The sequence below is a fragment of the Aythya ferina genome (genome assembly GCF_964211825.1).
Source record: "Aythya ferina genome assembly, chromosome: 20".
In the NCBI taxonomy this organism is placed as follows: domain Eukaryota; kingdom Metazoa; phylum Chordata; class Aves; order Anseriformes; family Anatidae; genus Aythya; species Aythya ferina.
In genome coordinates, this window is record NC_140318.1 from 2,466,387 (window position 1) to 2,494,036 (window position 27,650).

At 36.8% G+C, this 27,650-nt stretch overlaps 1 protein-coding gene across 5 annotated transcripts in view; it reads right to left on the reverse strand.

Moving 5' to 3' along the window:
- CNTRL (centriolin) overlaps positions 1 to 27,650 on the reverse strand; it is a 34,581-nt gene that overhangs the window by 6,236 nt on the left and 695 nt on the right. Inside the window, exons 2-37 of one of the 5 annotated variants that reach the window (XM_084493812.1) lie at positions 26,448 to 26,703; positions 25,900 to 26,033; positions 25,203 to 25,333; positions 23,716 to 23,857; positions 23,051 to 23,237; positions 22,764 to 22,957; positions 21,849 to 21,905; positions 20,898 to 21,017; positions 20,347 to 20,572; positions 19,804 to 19,913; positions 19,355 to 19,549; positions 17,401 to 17,554; positions 16,501 to 16,721; positions 15,645 to 15,821; positions 14,562 to 14,696; positions 13,389 to 13,534; positions 12,729 to 12,909; positions 11,654 to 11,833; positions 11,187 to 11,366; positions 10,521 to 10,637; positions 9,965 to 10,109; positions 9,323 to 9,462; positions 8,492 to 8,669; positions 7,941 to 8,251; positions 7,419 to 7,627; positions 7,044 to 7,236; positions 6,532 to 6,662; positions 6,267 to 6,407; positions 6,018 to 6,144; positions 5,399 to 5,563; positions 4,469 to 4,628; positions 3,620 to 3,735; positions 2,522 to 2,739; positions 1,921 to 2,078; positions 1,602 to 1,675; positions 705 to 893 (exon numbers count right to left, since the gene is read on the reverse strand). In XM_084493812.1, the coding sequence (XP_084349938.1) occupies positions 705 to 893; positions 1,602 to 1,675; positions 1,921 to 2,078; positions 2,522 to 2,739; positions 3,620 to 3,735; positions 4,469 to 4,628; positions 5,399 to 5,563; positions 6,018 to 6,144; positions 6,267 to 6,407; positions 6,532 to 6,662; positions 7,044 to 7,236; positions 7,419 to 7,627; positions 7,941 to 8,251; positions 8,492 to 8,669; positions 9,323 to 9,462; positions 9,965 to 10,109; positions 10,521 to 10,637; positions 11,187 to 11,366; positions 11,654 to 11,833; positions 12,729 to 12,909; positions 13,389 to 13,534; positions 14,562 to 14,696; positions 15,645 to 15,821; positions 16,501 to 16,721; positions 17,401 to 17,554; positions 19,355 to 19,549; positions 19,804 to 19,913; positions 20,347 to 20,572; positions 20,898 to 21,017; positions 21,849 to 21,905; positions 22,764 to 22,957; positions 23,051 to 23,237; positions 23,716 to 23,857; positions 25,203 to 25,333; positions 25,900 to 26,033; positions 26,448 to 26,670 (5,865 nt within the window). In that variant the 5' untranslated portion in view covers positions 26,671 to 26,703. Of the gene's footprint in view, positions 1 to 704; positions 894 to 1,601; positions 1,676 to 1,920; positions 2,079 to 2,521; positions 2,740 to 3,619; positions 3,736 to 4,468; positions 4,629 to 5,398; positions 5,564 to 6,017; positions 6,145 to 6,266; positions 6,408 to 6,531; positions 6,663 to 7,043; positions 7,237 to 7,418; positions 7,628 to 7,940; positions 8,252 to 8,491; positions 8,670 to 9,322; positions 9,463 to 9,964; positions 10,110 to 10,520; positions 10,638 to 11,186; positions 11,367 to 11,653; positions 11,834 to 12,701; positions 12,910 to 13,388; positions 13,535 to 14,561; positions 14,697 to 15,644; positions 15,822 to 16,500; positions 16,722 to 17,400; positions 17,555 to 19,354; positions 19,550 to 19,803; positions 19,914 to 20,346; positions 20,573 to 20,897; positions 21,018 to 21,848; positions 21,906 to 22,758; positions 22,958 to 23,050; positions 23,238 to 23,715; positions 23,858 to 25,202; positions 25,334 to 25,899; positions 26,034 to 26,447; positions 26,704 to 27,650 lie in introns of those variants that run through there. The other 4 variants (XM_084493811.1, XM_084493814.1, XM_084493813.1 and 1 more) reach the window with 4 other exon arrangements.

Below are 27,650 nucleotides of genomic sequence, written 5' to 3' on the forward strand. Positions count from 1 at the left end.
TACTTAATCCAAACATAATTCACCTTTTTTCCTCTTTTTCTTTTCCAGGACATTTTCAGTTTTTATTTTGGCTAACGCTTTGTTGAAGCTTTTCAGCCAACATACGTTAATTTTACTACAGGAATATACAATTAAGCCCTAGTTTTCATTAAGGGCTGATGGCTTTGCATAGAAATACAGCAGAACAGAAGAACAAAAACCAGCTACAAACATTAATCCACTCAAAATCAAACTTCTGGAATAGAGGACCCTGAACCTTTTGATGCTTAGTTTTTGAATTCTAGAAAAAAGACAGACTTAAGTTTTGATTAGTTTCACTTGAAATACATTTTTAGCAGCTGACAAAACAGAAAGTATAGAGAATTATCTGTAGTAGTCCATTTCCTCACCCATACCAGTAACACAACAGCAGCCCACATACAGCATTGTACAGTGCCTGCCACTACACTAGCCCTTCATGCACTCAGCGGTCATTGCTGATTTTATTGGTTGTTATCAGTTCAGTATACAATGACCTTGCCAAGAAGGAACAGTCCTTAGTGAAAGCTACTGCGTCCCAACAAAGACATAGCTGAATTTTGAAGCTTTGTGTTCATTGCTATTCCTTTAGAAATGAGGCTTCCTGTTTCTTGCACTGAAAGCTTTTCTTTCTCCATTATTTTTAGAGGCCAGGCAAAAGTTAGACACATTATCAGGCTCATTACCGCTTCTTGTTTGGCTAGTTCTGTTTCTCTCTCTTTGATCTCTTTCTGGAGCTTCTGCAAATGGTTCTCCCTCCTCTTCTGTCTCTCTTGGCAATTGTTACATTTCTTTAAACTTTCTAGGATATCTTCTTTCAAGGTCGCCTGCTCTCTAAGCAGCTCTTCCTGATGCCTTTTATTATTTTTCAAATCCTGTAATATAAACAGAAAAACAAGTGACATATCTAGCTGGTAAAAGTAACACGTATCTGGCTAAATTTGGCTTGCATTTGAAAGAAAGTAACTGATCACCCCTAAACACATTGGAAGACTACCTTCTTTTTAAACCAGGCACTGAGTGAATAAATGCAACAAGAACCACAGATGCCTAAGTTTCAAGATGCCAGAGTAAAGGCTGTACTGCATTTTAAAACAAAACAAACAAATTGTCTTTGCTAAAGATGAAAACAAAACAAAAACCAACATAACACACAAAACCAAATGGTAAAACAGGTTGATTTTGCCTCCATACCTGAATTGTTTTCAAGAAAGATCAATGTAAACAACAACAAAACCCACCAAACTGCCACCACCACGCCCACACACTCCCGTTAGGTACATTTGGTAATAACAGCCTGACTGGGAGCCTCACCATAGTTGCCACTTCCCTTCATGTTTAAAAATGGAAAGCAAAATAGAAATCATCTGGTTAGGTACTTATAGTCCAAATCACTCCAAACTCAGCAAGACCAAAGAAACTAGACATTGTTTATTAGCTCTGCAAAGCGTCTGATTTCAAGATAATGTGCTTACACGAAGAAACAGGCAATGGACTATCAATGGTGATAAAAAAAAATGTCCCTTGTTTCTGTGCAACCTACTCACTATGTAAGAACAAGCATAAATTTGACCAAGACTAACCTGTTCCACCAGATGAAGACGCTGCCTGGAGTCATTGAGTTCTTCTTTCAGCATTTCTAGTTCTTCCTTTTTTTCTAGGAAAACATTTGATGAAAGACAATTTCAATCAGCAATCCACAAAGTAACCAGACATATAAAATTTCTCTTCTTGTAAATGAATAAAAAAAGTTTCCATCTTTTTAAGATATTAAATACTTTCTGCCTGTAGATATTTGAGCATAACAGATCATTTATCATACAGTACAGTTACACATACTGTGCCTTTTAATGCCATTCTTTTAAACTACACTACAGCTTAAAAACAAAATTTGATCTTTACCTTGAAGATCTTTTTGTACAACAGTTATGTCTCCATTCAGTGACTTTTTTTGTTTGTTCAGTAGATCTATCTCCTGCTGCAGGCTTTTAACATCCAATTCCATTTTTTCTATGTTGGACAATGCAGTTCTGCTGCTATCTTCAGTAGCTGTCAAGTCTCTGTAAAATGCGAATGTATGTTCTTGGTTTGTTGCAAGTACATGGTGAGGACTCTAAAAGCAGTTGCATTTCAGTAGTTTTTTCGGCTCAAGGGCATGCTATTCAGTAGTCATAAGAACAAGACAGAAGTCTCGTTTTAAGACTTAACCTTTTGCTTTTCCTAACATCCTCATTGCATTGCCAGGATGTAACAAATGCTGCTGCATTCAGCAGCTATAATTGCTGCTTATCTTCTGTATGTCTGCTACAGACATTCTACAGACGTATTTAAAATAAAGCCTCCACAGGGTGTAAAAAATGACATTCTATAGGATTCTATAAAATGGATGCCCATGTTCTGTAGGGAACCTCAGACTTCCTGCAATGTTTTTAACCAGGATAAATTGACATTCAAGACACTTCCCATCACTTCCGATCTTCGCAGACATATCCCCCCCTCACACCTTCTGGTTTGTGACAACTTCTTTTCCAAACTCTGACAGTCTTCTTCAAGCTTTTGCTTTTCTTTATTCAAAGACTCGATGTTACTTTGCAGAGTGCGCATTTGAGAAACCAGATGTTCATTTTCCTTACGGTCTTTCTCAAGTAGTTGTTCCTGCCAATCTACTTCCCCTTGCTGACACTGAAATAATCTCTGAATATTCTCCAATTTCAACTTCTCCTAAGAAAGAAAATATTGTGAACAACACATATGGTGAAAAAGAACACGTTAACATCTTTATCTGCAGCAGTTTAAAAACCTTTCATTCACAGATCACGTGCAGGCAGATACAGTACTCTCTAACTACTGCATTAGAAGAGGGAGGAACTGCTTAAAGTGCCAGATTGATTTGAGTGTGTTTATGATAAAGGTTAGCGTGAATATTAGGATGACAACTGGAAGATGGGGGTGCAAGTCTTCATTCCTTCATAGCTTAATCACTATTGCTTTCTCCCAGCCATAAGATGAGTAGCAAATCCCTTCATCACAGGGATTTTGAGAGAATGACCACTTTAAGAGCTAGAGTTGACACATCTAAGTAAAGAAGTATTATCCTGGGCTCTGACCTAACAATCCTGTAGCTACTGCAAGGCTGCCAAATGGATGCCACTGATCTTCCTGCAAGCTTGTGGCAAAGTTGAATGTCGGTCTGCATTCATCAAAATAGGAAGAGACTAGCTGAGCTGAAATACCTTTACAATTACAGAAAGCACCATCCAGCTGAGTTAGTACGCGGTCTTCCATACAACTTTGCGAGTGAAGGCATAGGTAGAATTTGGATAAAAGAATCTGGAAAGTAATGCTAAGAAAATTGTATTCATCATTCTGCAGATAACAGAAGAGATTTCTTTTAGCCTTTTTCACCTTCCTTCCCTTATATGCACCAAAAAATTCCCATCAGTTTAAAGTGCTCAAGCAAGCTTTCCTATGATAAGCTGAAATCAGACTAGTGACTCAGATTTAAAAGCACACGGACTCTGTCACCCAGATCTTAATAGAACCACAGAACATGCAGGTCTCTTCTTCCAGTTACCGTACTAGCTATAAAAGAAATACTCACTTCTAGAACTGCAACTTGAGTCTTTTCTAGTTCGTTGATCTTTTGGTCATGTTGTAGTTTCAAACCTTGAAGTTCATTATTTTCAATCTCCAGCATTTCCAGGACATGTTTCAGTTCTAATAAGATGAAAAAAATAAAAGGTTATTGACACACACATTAAATTAATTCTATTACTTAAAAAGACAACAAGAAAAAAAAAAAAAAAAAAAAAGGACAATGCTGATATCAGCCCTGTAAAAACTACATGTTAATTTGCTGTGGCAGACACAGCAAGTGTTCTATCTGATGCTGTTCCACTGGAATGTCACAGGTCCTTCAGTCTCCTGTTTTTCCCATTTTCTGGGGAGTTATTCTGGGACAAGTACCTGACAGACAATGAAGTAATTTTTTTTTCAGAAAGTACAAGATTTGCAAGCTAATGCTGATTGTATTTCCCACAATCTGACAGGATGTAACTGTCTGGAAGGGTAATCCTCCATTTCCCTTTTCACCCAGATGTTTAATTCTTCTGTCAGCGTGTCACAAGTGGCTGGTACCTCCCAAGTATGTAACACTAGAATGCAAACTTATCCAGTTGGTCCTGATGGTAGATTTATTTACATTTCTCACTGGAACGAAGAACTCCAGTCCCAAAACCAAAGCAGCACTAAGCACAGCCTCAACTTAAGCATAGAGAAACGGTCAGCTCTGTACTGTGTACTGGAGATTCAGTCTCCAACTACAACAATTACACAGAACTCCTTCTGTCTAGGACAATATTTAAAAAGAGTGAAGAAAATATGACTGCACAGATGTACGACTAGCAGCTTAGAGTAAATTTCTATTAAAAATGTAGAGATTAATACCTACCTATCTTATGTTTAGTAATTTGCCCAAGTATTCCTTGAAGATTTTCTTCCTCTTCTCCAATATCCTTCTTTATGAATGAAAGCTGTGTTCTTCTCTCATTTATTTGGACATCCAGTTCTTGCCTCTCAACAGTAAGCTCCTTCAGAAGCAGCTTTATTTCCTGTGGAAATGTATCAGTGTTAAAATGACTGTCAATATTTGCCATTTGATTTTTTTTATTTAAATAATTAGTAAATATTTAAGAATATATTTTAAATGTCTACTGTCAACTATAATCTGGACAGTTTAATTGCAGAATTTATAGTTACAATTAATTAATATAACTATAGTTATAGTTGACTATTTAAAGCATTAGTCTTGTGAAGATTTTTACCTAGAAATCTCACCATTAACAGCATAATTCAAGTGAACACTAGGTAGGCCTTAAAACTGGAAACCAGAAAAAACATCCCCCCCTAAAAAAAAGGTAATTTTGATCCTTTGTTTTTATTTCAGTGCTAAGAGTACGAATCTAGTAAAGTCTTTCTTCCACAAGAAAGTACAGATGCCCTTCTGAGCAAGCAAATGGGAAGGAAGGAGACAGACAGCTGACTTATGCCAGCTTTGTTAAATTTTATGCACACTAATCAGATTGATTTGCTTTAGCTGATTGCCTCAGCAACAGTAAGTCATTTAGAGACTTCTATTCAATATAGTTTCATTCTCAAGGGACCAATCTGTAAGTATTAACAAAATTAGAAGAGTTCTAATTCTTATCTGTGCACCTGGTCTTAAGCACACAAAACTGTAAACTTGCTTGTCCTATTTTTTCAGTGGGTTTGGGGAGGATATAGAAAGCAGAGCTAGTTTTGTGGAAGTTCTGTGATGTTTTTGATACTTTATTCTTTCACTCTTCTTCAAAGATACAATAAATTGAAAATTCAGAGTTACTCTTATTTGGCGTTGTTTTTCATTTGCCTCAGTCTCCCCATCTCGAAGAGCTTCTTTGAGGTCACCTTTCTTTTGACAAATACAGTCTTGAAGGACATGGAGCTGCTCTTTTCTTTGACTTAACTGTTGCTCCAGAAACAACAACTCTTGTCGCTGAGCAGTAACCTATAATGTGGAAATTCAGAAGTTTAACAGAACAAGCATCTGAAGGCTTTTGAAGCTACACAAATATACAAAACTAAATGCAATGCACTGTTCCAAGACAGATTTATTTGAATTCCATAGCACATAAGGATTCCATCAGAGTAGTGAGCCAGACCCATGTTACAAGGCCAATGCCAGAGACTAAGTTCTGATCCACACAAGCACAGTCCTGTATCTCAGGTGTTCTTAAGTACAATAAGAACATAGAGAACTCTGCAAAAATATTTACTATGCAGAAATACCACCAAGACTGGGGTCATGCTTATCACAAGTCAAAAAAAAAAATAAATTACCAATAGTAACACAAAATTATAAATTGAATTCTTCAGACAAGGTAGTCTGGAACATAAGATTCCCCCCAGTTACATTAAAAACAGTAAAACTGATGGTCCACAGTTAACCAGATACGCGTTACCTGATCTTTCAGTCTTTCCAGTTCAGTTTTCTTGCCCTGAAGAATGTTTTCTGCTTCTCTAAGGATTTGGAGGTGATGTTCTTCATTGCCTTCTGCAACTTGAATATCTCCTTGAAGCTTCTGAAGACTGATTGTGAGAATAAAAGTATGGTTCCGAACAAACAAGAATATAATTAGGCAGTAACTTATCGGAAAAGGTCGTCATTAGTGTATCTAATATTGTTTAAGGTAAATTTAAGATTAACTCACCTTTCAGTCAGCATTTCTATCTTCTGGTTTAAGGACTGGAACTCAGAGTCTCTTGCAGACACCATTTTGTTGATTTCCTTCAAAATACCTTCTTGTTCCATCTTATGCTGTTCTAAATCCCTTGTATCTGCCTGTAATAATCTGAAGAAGCATTTATGCCTTTTCATATTAACATTTTAACAGCTCTCCCTCTCCAAAAGCATTATCTTGATATTTGAATCTTGTTCTTCTCCACATTTAATACAAATTCATAAGAACAGCATACCTTAATTGTTGATCTGCTTTCACAAGTTTAATGGCCATTTCCTGAGCCCTTCGCTCCAGCTCCTCTGCCTCAGTTTCAGTACGGGACAAGTGCTGTTTGGCATGATTGTACTTTTGAATAGTGTCTTTAGTCTAGAGCAAAAATTGAAGATTGAGACAACACAATCCCATCTTACCCTTTGCACACCTATAATCTGCAGGTTAGCTGTCCAAAAACGACCTCCTCCTGGTTTGAATATTCTACTGTACCCTCTCCTTCTGTATACCATGAAGTGGAAACTTTTCTCTCCCCTTCCCCCAGAAAAAAGAAGAAAGCATCCTCTTTTTGGCAAGGACCAAAATATTTTTCTTTCAGCACACGTTATCCAAGGGCTTATTTTAAAACAGAAGCATTTTTAAAAGGCTGCATGTTATCCAAGTAAAAATAAATGGCTTAGACAAAAAGCAGACATTCTCCACCTAAAACAATCTTAACACACAAATTCTTCTGCCCTTAGTTATGGGTTTACATACCTTTCCCCGTGTGCTCTCAAGTTCCACTTCAGCTTCTGAAAGTAGCCTATCTGCCTCTCTAAGCTCTGCTCGTCGTTTCAGAAGCGTCCTCTCTATACATTCAATTTCATCTGCGATATCTTCCTGACGCTTAAGAGATTTTTCTAAATGTAATTCTGCCATTAGGTTTTCAGTATACCCTTCAATGAAGTCCCTAAATACCAGGAAGAAAAACATTGCATTAAAATACAAAGATGTCAGAGGCCCGGAAGCCTCTTGTAGTTACTCCATTTTATGTACCCTACAGACAAGCACATTAACTGTAAAGATGTCAAAATTGAGTTTTAGGTATTTCCACAGGCTGACTTTATACATCTTCTAGTGCAATATTCTTACTTGCGTTTGTTATATCTTTGAGCTGCTCTTCGCAGCTCTGCTACTTCACATTCCAGCTCTTCTTTTTCGTGCAGAAGATCGTCTATGTTTTGATGTAATTTTTCCATCTCATTCTTGCATTTATGTTCAGCTGTCCCTGACCGTTTATCTCTGGATTTCCAAGACTTTAAATGATGCACAGTATCTTCTAACCTTGAGACTTCGTTCTCCTACACAGGAAAAACAGGAAAATAAGTCTTAATTTTCCTATTTCAGCCCTCCAAAGCAAGGTTTTGAGACACAGGAACACCTACAGATAACAGACACCAGACTACATACAGAAGACAGAGCATTCTTATTAGCAAGCTCTCTCAGATCCAGGATCTTGCTAAAAAAGATTTTTAAAACTGAACTTTTAAATTGGTAGAAGCCAGATACTATTTTTTTCCCTCATTTAAGAGGGCATATTGTAAAGATGCTCTTAATCCATTCACAAGTCAATTGCCTACAGCTAAACCTGCAGCCTACAGCTCTGTATCTTACCAAATCATGATGTTCAGGCACATTGCAGTGAAGTACTCCAACAGGAATGAGTGGGACAGTAAAGTTTGGAGGAAGAGGGCCATAAACAACATGGGCCCCCACAGGAGGAGGGCCGTAGATAACAGATCCAGGAGCAATTGAGCCTCCATTTGCAGCTGCAGGAGGAGGGCCATACACCACAGTTCCTTGAGGTACAGGGACTCCATTTGGAAGGGCTGTGTAAATAACTGTACCAGGTGGTGGTACAAAGGCTGGGTCTTCATGAACACGAGCTTCCTCATTTCCTTTGTTATCTTCTTTTATTTTTCTAGCTTTATGTACAGAAAAAAAGTTTCTTAATCACTTTTTAAATGAAACACATTTTTCAAATGTACACTTCAAAGTAATGCACAGTATATATACAGAAATAATAAACACTGTTTAAACTAAATAATGAGTTCAGCAGTGAATTTGTAATTCACTCACGCATATCAAAAGCATTCATTATAAACTCTAAGCAAATCCATGCTTAGTATGCTCCTGAACATTTTGAGGCCATGAGACTGACTTACCTTTATCAGGATTCATTTTGTACGACCTACTTCTGACTGGTGAATACATCCAACATCCCCCTGGATTCGGGGAGTCTTCCTTTCTGATTTGACCACACCTTCTCCTGGGTGGGGATGTGCCAGGACACAGTAAACCAACTCCAGAATCTTTTGTGCTGTGGGAAGCAGGAGTTGAGGCCTAAAGAAAAAAAAGTGTGTTAATATGAGATACCCCACATTCTAGATAATAAAGGTAAAACAATTTATTAGCTGTAGACAGTCTAAAACATTTTTTTTTTTCAAGAACATGCTATACATAATTGTCTTTCCTTATCTCCAAACATTTTGCTGCTTTAAAGAGATGAAATATATTTTCCTGTATCATCAAGCAAGTGATATACTTAGTAATGTTTTTATAAAAATTGTCCTGTGCTACAGGGGGAAAAAAAAGTCTGAGAACTCTCACTATACACGGCTGTCCTCAACCTATTACCAATATAACAATAGAAAGTGACCAAAGGAAAAATGAATAAATGAAAATCCAGATTTGTATATCTACAGCTTTGCTGGAAACCAACAACAAATATACGTACTGCTTCCCTTTTAAACCTTTACGTAAATGAGTTTACAGTACTGCATTAAGGGTGGCCTCCAAATCACGTGTTTAGATTTCTATCCCTAAATAGCTCTGCAAAGACTTTGCCAGCAGACCTGTTTGTTTACATGTTGTTTCTGTATTTCTTGTCCATGTCTGTCAATGTTTTTCTTAAGCTCTCCCTAGACCTGGAAAGATTATAATGGACTTTCCCCATATCATATTAATCACCACATAATAGGATTTGAATTTCTGACCTGTGATGATGGCACGTAATACCAATATCCCCTTCTTTTCAGTGGATCTGCAATACTGGCGATGTAATCGTTCTGGTATGAAAGCACGTTTCTGAGTGCTGCAATTTCATCTTGTAAATTGTCAATTTCATCCTTGTTACCTGTAAATTAATCACATGGTTTTAAAAGCACGTAAGGCTAATAATAAAGCCAGAAATATTCAGAATTTAATTAAATTTACCAGAGGTCACAGAGCACGTAAACTGACAAAACTAGAAACCAAGAAGTGCTAGGACTGTGGCTGATCCTTAGCTATCCATTTCTTCCATTCTAGATATTCAAAGAAGCAAAGACCCATGCACTTTACATAGCCGTACTTTGTACATCTCAAATGCACTGTAAAATACTGTATGTTGGAAATGTTAGGTCTTAATGTTCTTTTCATATACGCAGATACAGAGAATCCATTGAAGCAGAGTGATTTAGCAACTGAATGTATGTGACAGTGTATGAACTGTACAGAAACATATCCTGAACAGTTTCTTCTACAATAAAATTACAGAATTCTGAACTGCTTCCCACAAACAGTAAGAAATACGGAGAAGAAAATCAGTTCTTCTGCATCTGTGCTTAACTGAAAGAAATGGAGATAAGCAAGATTACCTGCCCCACTGTTATCCAACAACCATCTCAAATGGTCAATTTCTGCTTTCTGTTGCTCCACGGTGTCATTTAGTTGATCTATTTCAAACTTTTGAGAGCTTGATGCAACATTCTTCTCACCAACTTTCTCCATTTCATGCTGTAACTATTTTAAATGAGTTAAAATCAAAGCAAAGCACTTCAGTTTAAAGTAGACTACACTAAAGCTTTCAAATAGGCTTACATTTTCCTACAGAAATGGCCATTGGGCACAATGCACATACTACTTTGATACAACAAAATTGTTCTTCCCATCCTCTTACGATTGAGGCTTAAATATCTTTATGTGGCTGTGCATGTTAAGTAAACTTGTCACCTGTTCGCTAAGTCAGATAACCTACTCAGCAAGGTTTTCACTTTGTTCTTTGGCAGGTGTAAAGGGAGGGAAGAACACTGTGACCTGGAGAAACTTGAAGAAAAAGGCTATGGCAGACAACTGAATACGGCAGTTTCAGAAAGTTGCTGAACCACTTTTACCCTCCTCATATAATATAGAGGAAATATAGCTCCAACTTACTTGTTCTTCCTTCTGTTTTAGAAGTTGTTGTAACAATTCTATTTCTGCTTCCGCTCGGGCAAGATCCCGAGCTGCACGAGCTGCTTCAACACAGAACTCTTCAGCTTCCTCAAATTCCTAAAATTAAAGTTTTATTTTAGCTTTAGTTTGAAAGAATGCTTCACAAATTTGCAGACATATGAAAATTTGTGAAATGCAAAATAATGAGAAACATCATCACTTATCTGTTCCAGATGAACACTTAAGTTTATGTAAAATATTTTCTCCTTTAACTTCAGTGTTTCTACAAAGTAGATGTTCATACGTAGCCAAAATTAATTTCCAGTTTTAAAAGCCTGACTTCTAAGAACTAAATTCCGTATTTGCTTCTCTTTTCTTTGTCTTATGTAACAATGTACTATTTATCATTTGATTTTCAATTGCTAGAAGATCAAACTTGCCTCTCCCTCACATTCCACCATGCAGGAACATAGCCCGTCCAAACCCAAGTTTTCTCAGACATTCATCTATTTTATTTCAAGATGAGACTGCCCAAAGCAACATGTGGCAGGCCAATTCAAAATAAAGATTTGAACTTGAATTTAAAAGCAACACCAGGACTGCTACCATTACTGTGGCATTAGAAAGCACTGCTTAATTATAACTAGCAATTAATTATCAACTTACCTCAGCTCGTTCCTGATTAATTCTGAGAACAGTTCCATGAAGAGCCTTCAGCTGATTTTTAGCAATGGACAGTTCAGCAGCTGCCAGTTTGTCTGAAGTGATGATTGCTCTCTTTAATTCCTTCAGTTCTTTATCTAGACTGGCAAATTGCATTTGTGCCCTGGCATCTTCTAACTTTTTCTGAAACCAAGAAAATAGGATTTGTGATAATTTTCAAATAGAAAGCAGCATGGAAGAAAAGACTTCCCCACACATCCTATTTTGTATTGTATGTAGAGAAGTATCAGAAAAATACAAAAATAAGAGTGACCAATAAAATTTAAGGAAAAGAGAAAGGTTAAATGTAACTGCCACGTTTCTTCCTGCATTCAATCTATGTCTTAAAATGCAAAATACAAAAGTTTTTTTAATTTTATTTTCCTGGGACATCAAATGCAGTGCATGGATGTGTCCATACTCATTCTTACCCTTTTCTCTAAATCTTCCAGTTGAGCAAGAATAGTCTCTTTTTCTTCATCTGCCTCTTGGAGCTGTTGATCAGCAAGGCCCTGAATTTCTTCCATGCTCTTTATTTTTTCAAGTAAATGTCGAATTTCATTCTCTAACTGACGGACCTTATTCTTATTCTGCTTGTTTTCAGATTTAACCTGTAAGGGAAACAAATTAGAATAAGTAGAATAACTTTTGAGAAGGTTACTAGCTATATTTTTCTCCCTGTAGTTAAACTCTCTATTGCTTGAGAGACATAACATTCAGTCCAAATTTTAACTCACCAAAAAAAATGAGACAAAACTCGTGAGCCTATTAATGACTCCATTGTTACATGAACACCAAAAAGCAGGTCTCTCCTCATTATCTTACAGGTCAAATTAGAGATTGCTTGTGGAAGTTTAAAGGCATGTCAAATCCTTCTCTTCCAAGCAAGATTTTTTCAAGCTTTATAAAACATAAACTAACAAAAAATTGCACAGGAGCACGTCATATCTATCAAATATCTGATTTAAAGCAGTCTAAAGTATAAGCATACTTTTCGTATTGGTGGGGGTTTTTTTGGTGCCTTAAAAATACTTTCAGCTTTATTGCTGTCTTCACAGGGTTCTTATGAAAACAATGTGAGAACAGACACTGTATTTCTCTACTTTAAACAGAACTTTATGATATACACTGCATGGAAGTGGTCAATTATTTGTTCTCCTCCTTCTTCAGAAGTTCTTGCCTGCTTATACCGTTTTTTAAATAGCAGGAATTATGACTGGACATACACTCGTGTACACAAGGAAAAAAAAACACAACTCTAGTAATGGTTGGTATTCCTGTGGGAATCATGGGTAACAGGTGTCCTGCTCTGATGGGAGCTGCTGAATTTGCTTCTGACAAGCACCTGTGTTCAATTTACCTACTCTTAGTGGAAATTATACTTCTCTGAAAGATGGAGGGAAACAAAGATACACCCACAGTGAAGCTCAATTCTTCAGCTGCAAGTTACGTATTTTAAAAAAGCTGAAGTTTTCTTACTCTTGCTTTTGTAGTTTTGATACATGCCTGTCTATATTTTTCCTGTACATCATCCAGTTTTTCCTGCTGGGATGCAATTTCTTCCTGCAATTGTCTCTGTCTAATCCATGCTTTCTCTTTTTCCCTCTGCGCATCAGCAAGGATGTTATTAAATTCTTTCTGCAGATTTGCAAGGCTTTTCCCCAAAACATCATCTGAATTCCAACATCTGAAAGACAAATAAGCCAGACAGAAAACAGTGACTTTAAATTGCAATACCAGATATTGAAACAGTGAAACCTAGTATAATAGTACAAGTTGAAGACATCCAATGTAAATGAATTCAGGTGTAGTACTGAACAGGTTACACTGCATAAGACAGACCTCCATCCCCAGCTCTGATTATTCTGTTCTGTCTTTGTTTATTCCCATTCTCTGTTGCTAGGGGAAAAGGGGGAAAAAAAAAAAAAAGAGAAAAAAATTTGTTCTACCTCTCACAGTGAAACCCAAGAGGAATGCGTATTTCCCTCAGTAGTACAATTATTGAGCTCAGGTGATGCTATCTTAATTAACCACAGGGTGCTAAATCACGTTTGAACTGCCCACATTGTACTCAGCAGGATGCAGCAGACACACCTTGTTGCTCTCATGTACTTACCAATTTAATGTGCACAAATCTAACACTGTTTGTACTTTTATTGTACTCACTTTATCTCTCCTGCTCCTGTCCGAAGCTTTTCCTTGAGTTCATTTATACGAGCTAGGACTTCCTCGGGATGAATCAAGTTGCCAACTGCATGGCTTAGCTGATTCTGAAGATCTTTAAGCTGTTGTTTCAGAAGATTATTGTCTCCCTTAAAAAAACAAAAAACATCCACACAAACATAACAAAAGAAATACATAAATTATTAATGCTTATTATTATTATAAAATTTGAATACCTAACTCTGTTTCTTTCTAAACAAGGAATCCAACATATTTTTTTTTTCCAATGTGAGCTGAACCAATATCAACAAAATGAGAACAAGCAGAAGTTACAATCCTCACCAGATATTAGCACTGTTTATAAACTGGTGTTCACTGTATCCTCTGAGGAGCATGTGAGATGGGAAAATGGGATCAGCTGGATACAAAGAAGAACTGAACCCAGACTTCCCACAATGAAGAAAACTGCTCTAATTGCACAGCTTTTTTTTTTTTTCCTTAATATTAAAAATTAAGCAGGCTCCTTTGCCAGATATATTTTGATAATCTTGAACTCAGTGTTCTACTCTTGCTTAAGAAAATCCTGTTGACTGAGCCTTTCAGCAGCTTCAGGGAGAAGCACGCTTAGTTTCTAATCCCAGTTAAGATGAGGCACTGATCTGTGACACTCCTTTACAGAGGTGTTTCTGAACATCAGTGAATTCATGAAGTGCCTAGAAATTCAACAATCACAAGCTGCGTTGCCTATTGTACTTGGATGCCATTACTGTTTTGTGGCAACTGAATAAGCCTCCTCAGGATCACAGCTTTAAACAGATGAAATAAGTTCTGCTTTAAGTATTGGAACAGTTTTTCTACTGCACACAAAAAGTTACTGATGCATACTGAATGAGGCTTATGGGAAATAAAGATATATTTAAACAATTTATCAATTCCCTTGCAATATAATAGAGCAGCTCTGAAATAATTTCAGAAGTCCACAAAAGATAAAAGACTATGGTGTAGGGTCTCCAGACAAGAAAATTAAAGGCAGGAAGAGTCATAAGTACTACCGAACTTCAAAACAAAATTTATAAGGAACCCCATAATTATTATTATTTTTTTAATCACTTTCCCGTAGTGGCAGTGGAAAAGTAGACTGCATATCAGGTAATCTGTTAAGGCAAAGTACCTTACCTGCAATTGTTTGAACTGAGAGAGCAGCTTGTAATTTTCTTGTTCCTTCTCTTCTACTAGTTGTGCTTTGGTCAGAGCATTCTCTAATGCTTGCCTTTCTTTTTCAAGTTCAGCTTGCAGAGCTGACAGTTCCATCTACAAACACAGAAAACCTTCAGATTAACAGCCCCACTCCCAGCCTGTCACACAAATATGTAACAGCTGCATTTCTAAAAGAATAACAGTCTGACAACAGCCCCTAAGAAAACAACCATCCCAAATTAAACCATTGCCATTTAACAGCTAGTATTTCTTAAAACATCATCATCGTGAATAGTAGAGCAAATTCTAATATAGACCTAATATGAGCATATCACGCCCATTAGGAAACTGACAGAATTATATTTGGCAGGGTTCTACAGACAGCTTCCAAGTGAAACATCAAAACTAAAAGACTTGGAGGGGTTGGAGACAGAAGCGCTTTGTGTTGCATTTTCATGTCCTCCTGTCATCTGTAACCTGCAGGTGGAATAAATCTTTCAAGAAGGTAAGAAGCCACCACCACAAAAAAAAGTAAATTTCTGATGAATGGAAACTGAACCAAGATGGTAGTCATCATCCATCACTGTGTGAATGCAAGTGAGGATCCCCAAACAGGAAGATAAAACAGAAATGTACAAATTAAAGCATATACTGGTTCTCCCTACAGAAAGATATTACTTTATGTTTAAAAAAAAAAAGCTATAAAACTCAATTTCTACTAGAAAAAGCAACAGTGGCCTATTTCTCCTGCTACATTTCACAGTACTGCTTCAGTATTATTTCTCTGACATGTGTGTATCTCTTTCCAAAAAGATACTGATAATTATTTTCCTTTGAATATCGTGAATTAAGTCTACTGAGGCTGCAAATACTTTGTACCTCGCTTCAAGGCAAGGTTACAAATCCTGGTGAACTGGTGATAACTTCCATTTCAGGACACATCTAAACCAACAATTCCTTGCAAAGGAATCAAAGTTGGAGACAAGGTAAGGAGGAAAGGTTCCCCCCACACCACCAGCCCAGCCGATTATCACCTTGGCAGCAGCAGAGCTCTGTTCTTACCTGGCTAAGTTGTTTCAGTCTTTCCAATTCTGCCTTTTGCTGATTGGCTTCAATGTCTCTGTCTCTTAGCTGGGCTTCCAGTTCAGCCTCATAGGCACTGACATCCCCTTGTGCATCTCTAAGTGATTCATTTATTTCTCGCTGCTCTTGAAGTGCACCTTCTAGCATTGCTATTTCCTGGAATTTTACATTAATTTCAGAAATAGATACTCAGGAGAGACAAGACTTCTTCAGAGTACATCACCTCTCTTCCTCAGGAACTCAAAATTAAAGTAGCTGCTGTAAAGTCAAAGTAGAGCCACCAACTCTAATCACCATTTAAAATTTAATCATAAGTAGCACTGCTCTATATCAAGGTCAGGTCAATGATGCTGCTGTGACAGACTTTGCATGAAGTCTACACACAAGTTGAAAAGGTGTAGCCTAAAGTGAAACGTGCCTCTGGTATTAAGGTTTACATAACACTTACCAGGATACAAAGACAGATCTTTAAGTAGCTGGATGATAAGACTGATGTAAGGTACTAATGCACAGATCTGCTGGGCTAGTGTCCAGTTTTCACTAATGCAATTCACTGTGACAGTGACTGCAAATACATTTTCAGTAATGTTTGAAAGGCAGAGCCTGCATTTCTAGGAGATCTTCTAAAAAGTACGGATTTACTGTCTGCCTCTTGCTACTGGCTTTAAAGGTTCTGTTCTTAATGTGCACAGGCACATCTGACTGAAGTTACGCTACCAGAATGTAAATTTGTCCAGAGAAGTATGTTTTGACATTTCTTATTTGATTGTTTGCTTAGTTTTAAGTTTACTCTTAGTAATCTGAACTTGGGGAGAAACATAGTACCGAGCCTTACTTTTTTCATATTTTCTGCATCCATGGCAACTACTTCCAGGTTATTTCTTTCCTCCTGTAGGTCTGTCAGTCTTTGCAGCAAAGATTCTTTATCTTTCTGCAACTCCTTACATTCATCATTGGCCTGTTTTGCTTGGCATTTAACACTTTCCAGGTATTCCTGTAATCCAATGATAATGCTTTCTAAATCCCTTTTCAGTGCTTCATTTGTTGCTATTTGACCTGCAGAAATGCAAAATGAATTCAAAATAGCAAAGTCGTCATGCTTACTTACAAAATACACATAACTGTCTTTCCTAAACTTAAACTGTTCACATACTGGAATACGAGATAAGAAGCAGTTAGAAATCAAGCAGAAAATGCCTGCATTGTGTTTTAAAGGCTGAGAGTTCCACTATTACTGTACTAACCTGGCCATTGGAAGAGCTGAAAAGAACCTACATCCCACCCCAGCTTCCTTCTAAAATGGCATTTTTTACCTTTCTAAAAGATTTTTTTTTTTTACTCTTATTCTTTTCAGGGACATTTACTTTCACATAGATTATTATGTACACAGAATTGCACATGAGGAGGATATATTTAGTAATCAACAAACCACTCAGCTCAGACTTGATCAAGGGCCTTCCTGCCTCAACATTTTGATCCTGAACCCCTGAGCAACAAAGCACTCAGTCAATCAAAGCAGATGTTTGCCCCTCCCACCTTCCAAGGGAAAAAAAAAAAAAAAAAAGAAAGAAAAACAAACACAAACACATTACCTAGATCAGCTTGGAATAGTTTTTAAACCTCTTCCAACAAACTCTGTATTTCTTTGAAGCAAAGAAAGGCAGAACTGATTCCTCAATTCAATTACCATCTTAGCCTAAATACAAGAAATGCTATAAGATAAGGGAAAAATTACCATCGGTGAGCTGCTGCTCCAAGTCCTTGATTTCCTCAGTTTCCTTAGCAATCCTAGAAAGCATGTCATCCAGGCGACTCTCAAGCTGTTTGTAATGTTTGTTCATCACATCCAGCTGCTGTTCTTTACTTGCTTTTTGAGCTTTCATGTGAGCCTGTAAATGAATTGGAAAGGTCAAGTGGGTCAATGTCAGCATCAATTCAAGAAGTCAACTCTCTATGTTACTCAGTTCTGCAGTGTCTCACTACCATTAGTGAAAGTCACAAGCACAATGTATCTTCTGGAGTTCGGTTTTATTTGCTTGTGTTCCTCTTTACTTCCTTACAAAGAATCCCGAATAGGCAAGTAATGTGTGACAAACTGCATGATTAGGTACAGTGTCCCCTCTTGCCCAGGCATGATGAATCAGACATGCATTTACAAGTCAGTATTCATAGCTGCTAGCGCTATACTATTTCCTGTTTCATTCAAAAACTGACATGACTTTCCCCAAAAGCTTTCTCCTGTCATCCTGCACTGCCTTTGTGGTAGTCATGCGTCAGAACATGTCAGGTCACCACCTGAAGGAAAACACTGAACAACCAGCAAGTCATGCCAACTTTGTAGCTAAGGTTTACATAAAGCAAAATTGCTTTTGTTTTTCTGGGAAATACACCAATTCCACATATCACACAGACTTTGATCAGGAATTCACATATTTAGGATAAGCTTAACTGATTATTTCAGTTGTATACAAAGATAGACTATTGACATGATATAGTGCTATATGTTTCTCACTAAATTAAGTTACCAACAACTTAAATAACAAAAAACTTGGAAAAGCATGTAATTTATGCTGTCATGGTAGCCAGCACCTTTCCTCTTACTACTCAAAAAGAAATAGAGCTCACAGTAGGAATTTTAAAAAGATACTCTTGGACAAATCACTTCTGGAAGTAACTTTATAACAAAGCACTTGGTAAAAATATGCAGTTTTCCGAATTTTAACGTACTAAAATATGAACATTAGACGCAGCTTATCGAATTAATACAGCTCAACCTACCACCTGTTAAAAACAAACTAACGTTCAGCTTTCAAAAAGCGAGATTTCAGCGAGTAAAACGGGCGGCGAGGCGCCGCTGCTGAGTCACTTGGCCGCAGCCACAGCCCGCCCCGCGAGCCCCGTTTAAAAAACAACAAGCACAACAGGCACTTACAGCTCGCCCTTTGTCTGCTGCCTCCGCGGCCGGAACACGACGGCGCACCCCGGGCCGGGCGGCTCCGAACGGCCCCGAGCACGGCGGGGCTGAGCCCGCAGCGCCCTCAGCGCGGGGCGGCCCGGGGGGGGCCGGGCGAGCCCCGCCGCCGCGGAGCCGATTGGGCGGCCGCGGCCCCCGCGCCCCGGCTGGAAGCGGGCGGCGGCCACGGGGACCGGGCGGTTCCCGGGGAGGGCCGGGCCGAGGGGCCCGCAGCACGGGGCCGCCCCCCTCCCGTTAGCTTCCCGTTAGGGTTTTTGAAAGCTGGAGACGGGAGCCGAGCCTCGGAGGTTTTTTTTGCATGCTTAAAAACCTCAAGCTGGCTGGGAAAGGCTCTCACTTTAAAAGAGAAGCGCTTTTCAAAAAACTCTATTAAAATTAATTTGAATTTAGTAGTTTCGTGTTTACTGTGTCAGAACACAGTAAATGGCTCAGAAATCCAGAGTTGTGCTTCCATAGAAATGGAAAAAGAAGCTAGAGCTCTAGGCACCCCCGTGTGACCTTGAGACCTTGTTGAATCCATCAGTAACAACAAGCACCTACAGCAGCTGAGGAACTGCTAAAAAAAAAAAAAAAAAAAAAAAAGCTAAATAGCAAAATAACGTCTATTTCATGAATCATATAACTGAATGGTAATCAGTTAAAATAGTGTTTACTACATTTCTCAGTACATGAATATATGTAGTAGATAAAAATTAAAGATTTTGATTTTACTCACGTGTCTTGGATCTTTATGATTTACAGAAGCAAGAGAACTCTGCAAGTCTTCAAGCTCTTTCTGCTTTTTCCCTATTTCTCGTTTCTGTTTCTCCATTTGTTTTTCCAGTTCTAAAGCTTCATTGCGTAGCTGATGCAGGATTTGTATCTTTTTACTCAACTGCTGCTCCAGATCTTCCTTGTTGGCCTGTGAGATCTGGAAACAGCGTTAGGAGGTTGGGTAAAACAAACTGGAAATATGACTTCTTAAAATGTTGTCAATTAGTTAAATCAGACTGGTAGTTTAGCTTAACAGGTTGTCTAAATATAACCTACTCATTATTTTGAATCCTCACTGTACACTCATACATGCCCCATTTGAGAAAGAATGGCGAGAAAAACACTGCTGTCTATATAAACACAGTTTCAAACACTTTCAAATGCTAATCACTTAGCAAGTCCTTTGTGTACCTTTTTCTGAGCCAGAGCATCCTCCAATTGTCTCAGTTCCCCTGTTACTTTCAGAACTTGTTGCTCTGCATTTCCTATTGCACCTTGCAGTTCTTCTAATCTTTTCTGTGCTGTAACCCAAAAAAAAGTATTACTATTCCATACAACAGTGATACACATTTTCTATTAACATGTTAATCAGGAAAAAAATCCTTAAAACAGGGATAAAGCTGATATACTATAATTTCTCAAAGAAAAAAAAAGTCTGACAAGTTTTTAACGTGACTGATAAAATTAAATTGATGCAACAGATATGAGATGTGTCCAACATTCTCTTTTCTATAATAATTAATTATGAAAAGATTAAATTTTATCTTAAAATAATAGCAAAAAATTGTTACGATTTTGACCCAAAAGACAAAGGACATGGCTGAGAGGTTACAGCAATTACAGCCTTTGACACTGTTATTATTCTCATGTCAAATCTGTGCCAAAAGTTTCATCAGTGTAATAAACCTTGCTATATGTATTTTATTTTTATTTCATAAAAAATAAAGCTTTTACCTGAATTAATCTTCTTCTCTTTATCCTCCAATTGTTCATCTAGAGTTTGAAACTGCAGTTTCTGCTGAGATTTCTTACACAAATCATCTTCGTCTAGTTGCATTTTTCCACACTCTATCTGCTGAGCTTTGTTAGCAATATAGCCTTCTCTTATGAACATATTTCTTTTATATCTGGCCTTACCAATGTATGGGCTTTCACCAGGTACATTATCAAGTTCAATATCCTGAAACATATAGATTAGTTACATGTAAATGTTACGTCATTTATACACCTATCTCAGAAACATCTCAGACTCCCCTCATTCAGGCATCTTTACAAAGATCATTTTAATTTTGCAAGTGACTAATAATATTCAACACATTAAATAACACAGTTTAGATCAAATCACATAACATGATTTTAAAATATTTTTTATATTTTACAACTAATAACTCTTTACAGAGCAGAATATATTAGAATTATAGAAAAGCTATAAAGTTTGATATCTTCCGAACAATTGAAAAACAAGAGAAAAAGGAATGAAGAAACCCATTATTTTAAATTATTACCTCTGATGGAAAGTAACTTAATGGCTCAAATTTTGCATCAATCTTATAAAATGCCAGTTCCTGCTCCAATTCATACTGCTTCTGGCAAGCTCGGGTTAGCTCCATTGTTTTCTGCTTTAGCTAATAAATCAGTGAGCAAAGTAAGTTGATTTCAATCAAGTGTCATCATTATCACGTACATTTCAATTCAGAATAGAGGATGGCAAAGACATCAACTTCAAAACAAAGCTCACATTAGAGAAAGCTAAGATGGTATATTTAGGGTCAAGAATATCATAAAGTGTAACTTCATTACAAAATACAACATGACGACTAAGATTAGACGAGAATCCCACAACAAAGCACAAATGATCACATGAAAGGCCTCTTAAGTTTACATGTACAGGTTTGAAAGTAAATTTTTCACTAACTTTGGAAAAAAATTTGGGTACAATTCTTTTGTAAAAATCTATGCCACATACTGAATATATTTACTGCTACAAATGAGCAATGAGAACTCATTCCTAGCATCCTTCGTAAGAGGAAAAAGACCAAATAGCTATCTCAATTGTCAAGTGTACAAACTCCATTCTTAAACTTGTGTTAGTTGGGTGTTTTTTGGTTTTTGTTTGTTTTTAAAAAAGGTCCATCATGTGATTCCTTTTTAAATCAACTTCTGGTGCTGAATACCTGAGGGAGAACATGCAGCAAGGCTCCAATACACAGTGGAAAGCAAAACTAATGGAGGAAAAGAAATAGAATAGACTGGAATAAAGGAAAGGGTTAAAGAGAGATTTTTAAAAAAACAATATATGTCATGCAAAAAATAACTGCTTAAGAAGAAAAATACTGTATCCAAAAACAGTGAATGCAGTGTCACTGGAGCATTTTATGTGATGTTCCAACTTTATTAACATGCAATAAGTTCTAGAAATGAAAATAACCATGCAACTCAGGAGCACAGAGGGCTACCTTCAGTGAGGAATAAAGGCTCTGCGGAAAGGGAACTGTGACAAACCAATACACCAGCTAAAGGAAGAAAGAAGTGAGCAAAGTTTGTCATCCAGAGGGTAAGAGTGGGTTAAGCTGCAAACTATCTGCTGCTAAATCTCACTATACGGAAAACTACATTTTGGAAGTAGGCTGCTGGTTAGTGTGTTCACAAAAGAAACAGCTCAATAAATATTAGCAATAAAGAATCTGAAGGAGAAAATTGTAGAGGCTAAGTTTAACAAGTAAGATTAAAAACCAAATACTAGGTTCCCAGGAAGTCATTCACAACTGAGCACACTTAAATCAACAGGACTTTTTCCAGGGCCACTGTACGAGCCTTGCATTTTATACCTACCAATGAAAGACATTTATTATACTTAAGATTTTGGGATGATGTAAAGAAAGTACAAGCAAACTAATGGGCATTACCTGAAATAATAATCATCAAGTGGTTATTACTGGCATGCAATGTATATGCCTGATACCTTGTTCTTATAAAAGTATTTTATCTTTTTCCCTTATTACAGCAGCATTTTGAAGTCTGAACAACACAGGCGATTTAGTACATTGACAATTTAGCAGCTGGAGGATGCTTAACCTTTCATCAATTGAAAAAAAAAAAAAAAAAAAAAAAGACTACAGGCAAAAAAAAAGTTACTGTCAACTATAAATTATGAGACTGATACTGCTTGTTCAATATACTTACTTTTTCCACAAAAACAATATCGAAGACATTCTATAAAAAGTTGAAGGGTCATAATTTTTGTCCTCCAAAATACTAACTTCTCTTGATCTTTAACATAAATCTACAGTCATTTGAACTTTCCCACTGACATCTATTTCTGACAACAAAACTATTCCAAATATATACTTAGTGCAGGTGATTTACCTTACCAGTTCATTTTTGGTGTCCACATCCCTTTGTAGATCTTCATAGCTTCGCTTCTGCTGCAAAGTTTTTTCTTTCAATGATTTGTTGACTTCATCTTGATGGTGAAGTTGTTCAAGAACTTTGGACTGGTTAAGCTTAAGGTTCTCCATCTCCTTTACTGTGTTTTCCAACTCTCTTTCTAATTTTTCTATCTCTTCTGAAAAACAGAGCAAAAAAAATTACAATAGAAAACTTCTCCAGCTAAACTTGTTTCGTGTCATTAAATACACTTCTAACATATCATTATTACCTAAATTAAACCTCGTTAAAGCTTCCTGCCTGTCATTATTTGTCACTGTCTGTCCATCCAACTTTTCCAGCGCTCTCAAGTGGAATATGGTGTACAAGCGGTAGTGAGGCAGACTTGCAACTGGATTATCAGCAAGGCATAGAGAAGTCAGATCTTGTAGAGGCTTTAGTTTAGCTATATCATGAAGCTAAATCAAAGACAAATGGTACAATGATTAGACATCCTTCCAAGAACAATTAAACTGAATTAACTGAATTTCTGATTGTATTATATGTTATATGTTAGATCCATATAATCCATTTTGATGTTTATGATAAACTGGAAACTCTAAAAACCTACCAAAATACATAGTATTATGACTAAAGCAAGTTCCTAAAAATCAAATTTCTTCCTCCATGAAAAAAAAAAAAAAAATCACTGCAAAGAGAACAAATGTCATCAAGTTTGACCTTGGAATGTCAAAGATCACAGGGTCTGTGGATATACCCAACCTTCCATTCTCCCAGACTAGTTCATGAGGCAAGTTAACTTCTATCGTGTGGAATACTCAAAGCTGGTTTCTTTCTCCTCCTAAATACCATGACTCCTTTAGAAACTGTATTATTAAGTACATTCATTTCAGATACCCTCTTGTAGACGCAAAACATGGAAACTAAGTCACTTACTGATGATACTTTATTCTGTTTCAAATTAAGGATGCGCAGGGATCTCAGTTTCTTTCCTAACCATACAGGAATATGTTCAATTTCATTCCCTTCAAGGTTCATCTTTTGTAGATTATGCAGATGTTCTATGCCTTCAATCTTACTGAAAATAAGAAGAAAAACATAACTCATCATGAAGCATACCAAATTTACAGTGCAATTGAGGCATTACAGACAAACTACTGCAAAAGCTTTCTCAATTAATTACCTTCAAAGAATAGTAAAAAACAGTTGTTTGCTGCAATGGTCTGACAAATTAAATGAAATTACACCAGCTTACTTTCAAGTGAAAGGCAAAAAAAAAAAAAAATAAAAGGCAAGAATTTGTTGGTGGCAAAACCTTAATTTTTATACCTCTTCATTACAACATTAAAAACATTAAAATGGTACTGTCCCACATTTAATATACAAGCCTTGCTCTTTTTCTCCGGAGAATGCTACTGCACACTTATGCAACACAGCTGAACCAAAATAAAAGTTTTTTTTTTTTTTTTTTCCTCCAGGCAAAAGTAAGGATCAACTGTAAAGGTACAGTGTACAGAACTACATTTTTTAGTGTTTTCATTAAAACACTTAACCACTAACAAGGAAAATATTCTGAGTTTTTATTTCCTTGGGTGTTGATCTAAAGATAAATATCATAACAAATTAGGGTTGAACATGCTCTTGTTGCTCTATTAGTTTTTGAGTAGAAACCAATTGTACGTAATTAAAATCTCAAAACATACAGTGGTAGCTAAAAGCTGTCATGACCTTTTTAATTCCTGTTAAGTGAGGAAGTTGTGTGAATGCAGTGCGTAGAAACCCTAGTGTCTTGCTTATTTAATATTGTTAACTTCTCTACTGAAATTGCAACTTCTCTACTGCAAAATCAGACATGTAAAGATCATAATTCACTAATAAAAAAAAAATACAGGAAACAAAGATGTTTGCTATTGCTTGAACCATGACTTCTGTGGTTTTTTTTATGCTATTCAGAAAAGATACTAGACTCTTGAAACAATGAAAAGTGAAAAAACAATTTAGTGAGTTTACAGCATGCCTGATCAGGTCCATTCAGCTTCCTCTTCTAAAGAGAAATTTCCTATACTATGGGTAACAATTTGCAGTACAAGTTTAATTAAGTTGGGATATTGTATGCTCTTCATTATGGTACCTGAAAGCTTGTATTTCTTGCTTGGTTTCCCAGGAAAACATTTTTAACTGAAGCCTTGGTAAATCAACAGCACTTCCCAGAACTATTTCTTCTTCAAATACCTTTCTGAGGATTTTTCACAGAAACTTGTGATTTTTAGTAAGAGCTCAAAGCATTATGGTCTTGCCTTCCAACTGATGGGAAATTCAGTTTAACTTTTCACACTTCAGAGATCTCATTTAAACAGTAAGAGAATGACAGCTTTAATAGTTTTGGTAAGATATGTTAAGATGAAATAAGTGTTTCTGCTTACCTGATTTTGTTGCAAGACAAATTGAGTTCACGCAACTTCAACAGTTTATCCAACTTTTCAATCTTCTCTATTTGGTTGTTACTAAGATTTAGTGTCTCTAGCTTAGAGCACTTTTCCAAATTTTCTATGTACTAAAGAATAGAAGATGTGTGACATAGCATTGCACTTTATTTCTTTAAATGAGAAAGGCAGATTTCCAGTTTTAACAAATACATTCATAAAAAAATGCAAAGTATTTCCAACATATTATTAATCACTTTCATTGTTGCATTCATTGTTGCACCCTCTTTCCCTCTTTTAACTAACAGCCTTCTATAGTGCTGGAGGAGTAAAACTAGATTCTAAGTTTTCAGTGGGTCAATCTACACGAAAGGGAATTTGCTATAAAGAACCCTGACTAAAATAACAGCACAATCCAAAAAATAAGAAGTTTACACAGTGTTCTCAACTTTATTCAAATTGATCCATGGTTTCTTCTTTTCAACAAGTCTCCACTGACATTCTCTCTCTATATATATATATATTTTTTTTTTTTCCAGAAGCTTCTACAGAACTAGGCTAAAATAATTAGAATATAAAGGTCTTTTTTTTTTTTTAAAGTGGATATAAAGTTATTTTATATATTTTTTTATATATACACACACATATATATGAAAATGTACTTTGGTTTTATTAACAGTTATTTTCAATAACTTACCTTAAATTTCTTGTCCCCATCCTTTGGGGATGAAAGATTGAGTGAGCTTATACATGCCAAATTTTCCTGTTTTGACAGGACTTTTATGAGGGATTCTGTAATGTACTTAACTCCTGGACTAACACCATTTTCATCTGAAATTAAACAAAGAAACTACCTTCAGTGGTGAAACAATTGGTGACCTTTACATTCATCATCTACTTCACTCTGTATACAGGGAAGGCATTGAAAATTATTCTCCCCCATATGGGATGAGAAGAAACAGCACACCAGATGCATTTACAGGAAATGATGTGTTAGCATAAACGGGTATATTCTTTCAAAAAAAAGCACAGTATGTTCCTCCCTTTTTTAGTATTCTCTGCCGGTGCGTTATTCTATACAGCTTTCACTGCTGTCATTTACACATTTGAGAACCAAGAGTTGAAAGCAAATTTCTCATATTTCTTTCCAGCAGATCATAGATCTTTAATCATAGAGTTGACAGAACATTGGCCTTCTGTGGTTTTAGCGTGTACTTTTATACCAGCAGTTTTTTTACACGTTACCTTCATGAAACTTATATTCAAGAGGAGCTTCTACATTTTTTGCTGTAATATCAAGTTGCTGATTCCTCTGTTCCCTGCTTTTGTGAGCAGATGGAGACGTCTGTTGGCTACGAGGAGATGGTGATCTGGTGCTTGAACCAACAGAAGACATTGGACTAGGTGTCCGAGAAGATGGCATCCGTGTTTTTCCACATAATGCTTTTTTTATGTAGCTTTTCTTCATTGCCGAAAATACAGAATATCATATGACCAATATCTGTAAGGAAAAAAAAATAAACCTAATTCTCTATATAAGCCCACACTCTTGATTGTTTGCTTTCCAAGAAAGTTGCTAAAAAAGTACGTTGTTGAAGGACTTTAGCTGCTTGTTGTCTAAGTATCTGTGCCTAATGGCACCAGTTATTGCTTTAGATGATACACAGTTTGAGACATCATAGAGGTGATAGCTGAAAAATTGTCTTTTTAGTTTAAGAAATATTTCCAGCAATAATAGGGTGCCAAAAATATATTTAAACCAATTCTCCAGCGGGTGACAGCTTCCATTTTTCATGGGCCAATGCATATCTGGAGGAATGCTATAGCTGTACACTTCTACACTGTACACTGTGCCATTCTAAAGCACAACGCCAGGAACTGTGCTGAACTGCTTTCTGTTTTGCAGCTCGTCTTGGTAACTGTCCTGTGATTTATGGCTCACGCCAAGTCTGGAGACACAACTCAGACTAACATAGTTGGCAGAGGACAGAAAGATAGGACGAGGATCCCAAGTGCTTTCACCAAGGCTAGAAATCATCCACTTCATACCTCAAAGAGCAGTTAGAAGCAAAAGGGAAGAAAAAAAAAAAAAAGGAAAAAAAAAAAAGGAAGTAAAAATAAATAAATAAGTATCTGTCTAACCCTGGCAGTGTCCCCTTTCTGCAACAAATTATTCTGTGACTGAGTGGGAAGTTCCAGAGAATTGTTAATGGCAGCTTCCACTGATGACGAATGTGGTTTCCCTAAGGGTAAGCGCAGACAGAGCCATGCTCATTGTGTGTGTGGAAGCCCTCGTAGTAAACATCTCCAGGGGATGGAGTTTTACCAAAACTGAGACCCTGTAAGCAGAAACACATTCTAAGATGTTCTTTAAGATAAAAGCATGTGCTTTTAGGGGAACTTAGACACAATGCAATCACTCATATAGCTTAACGTTGAGAAAGCTTT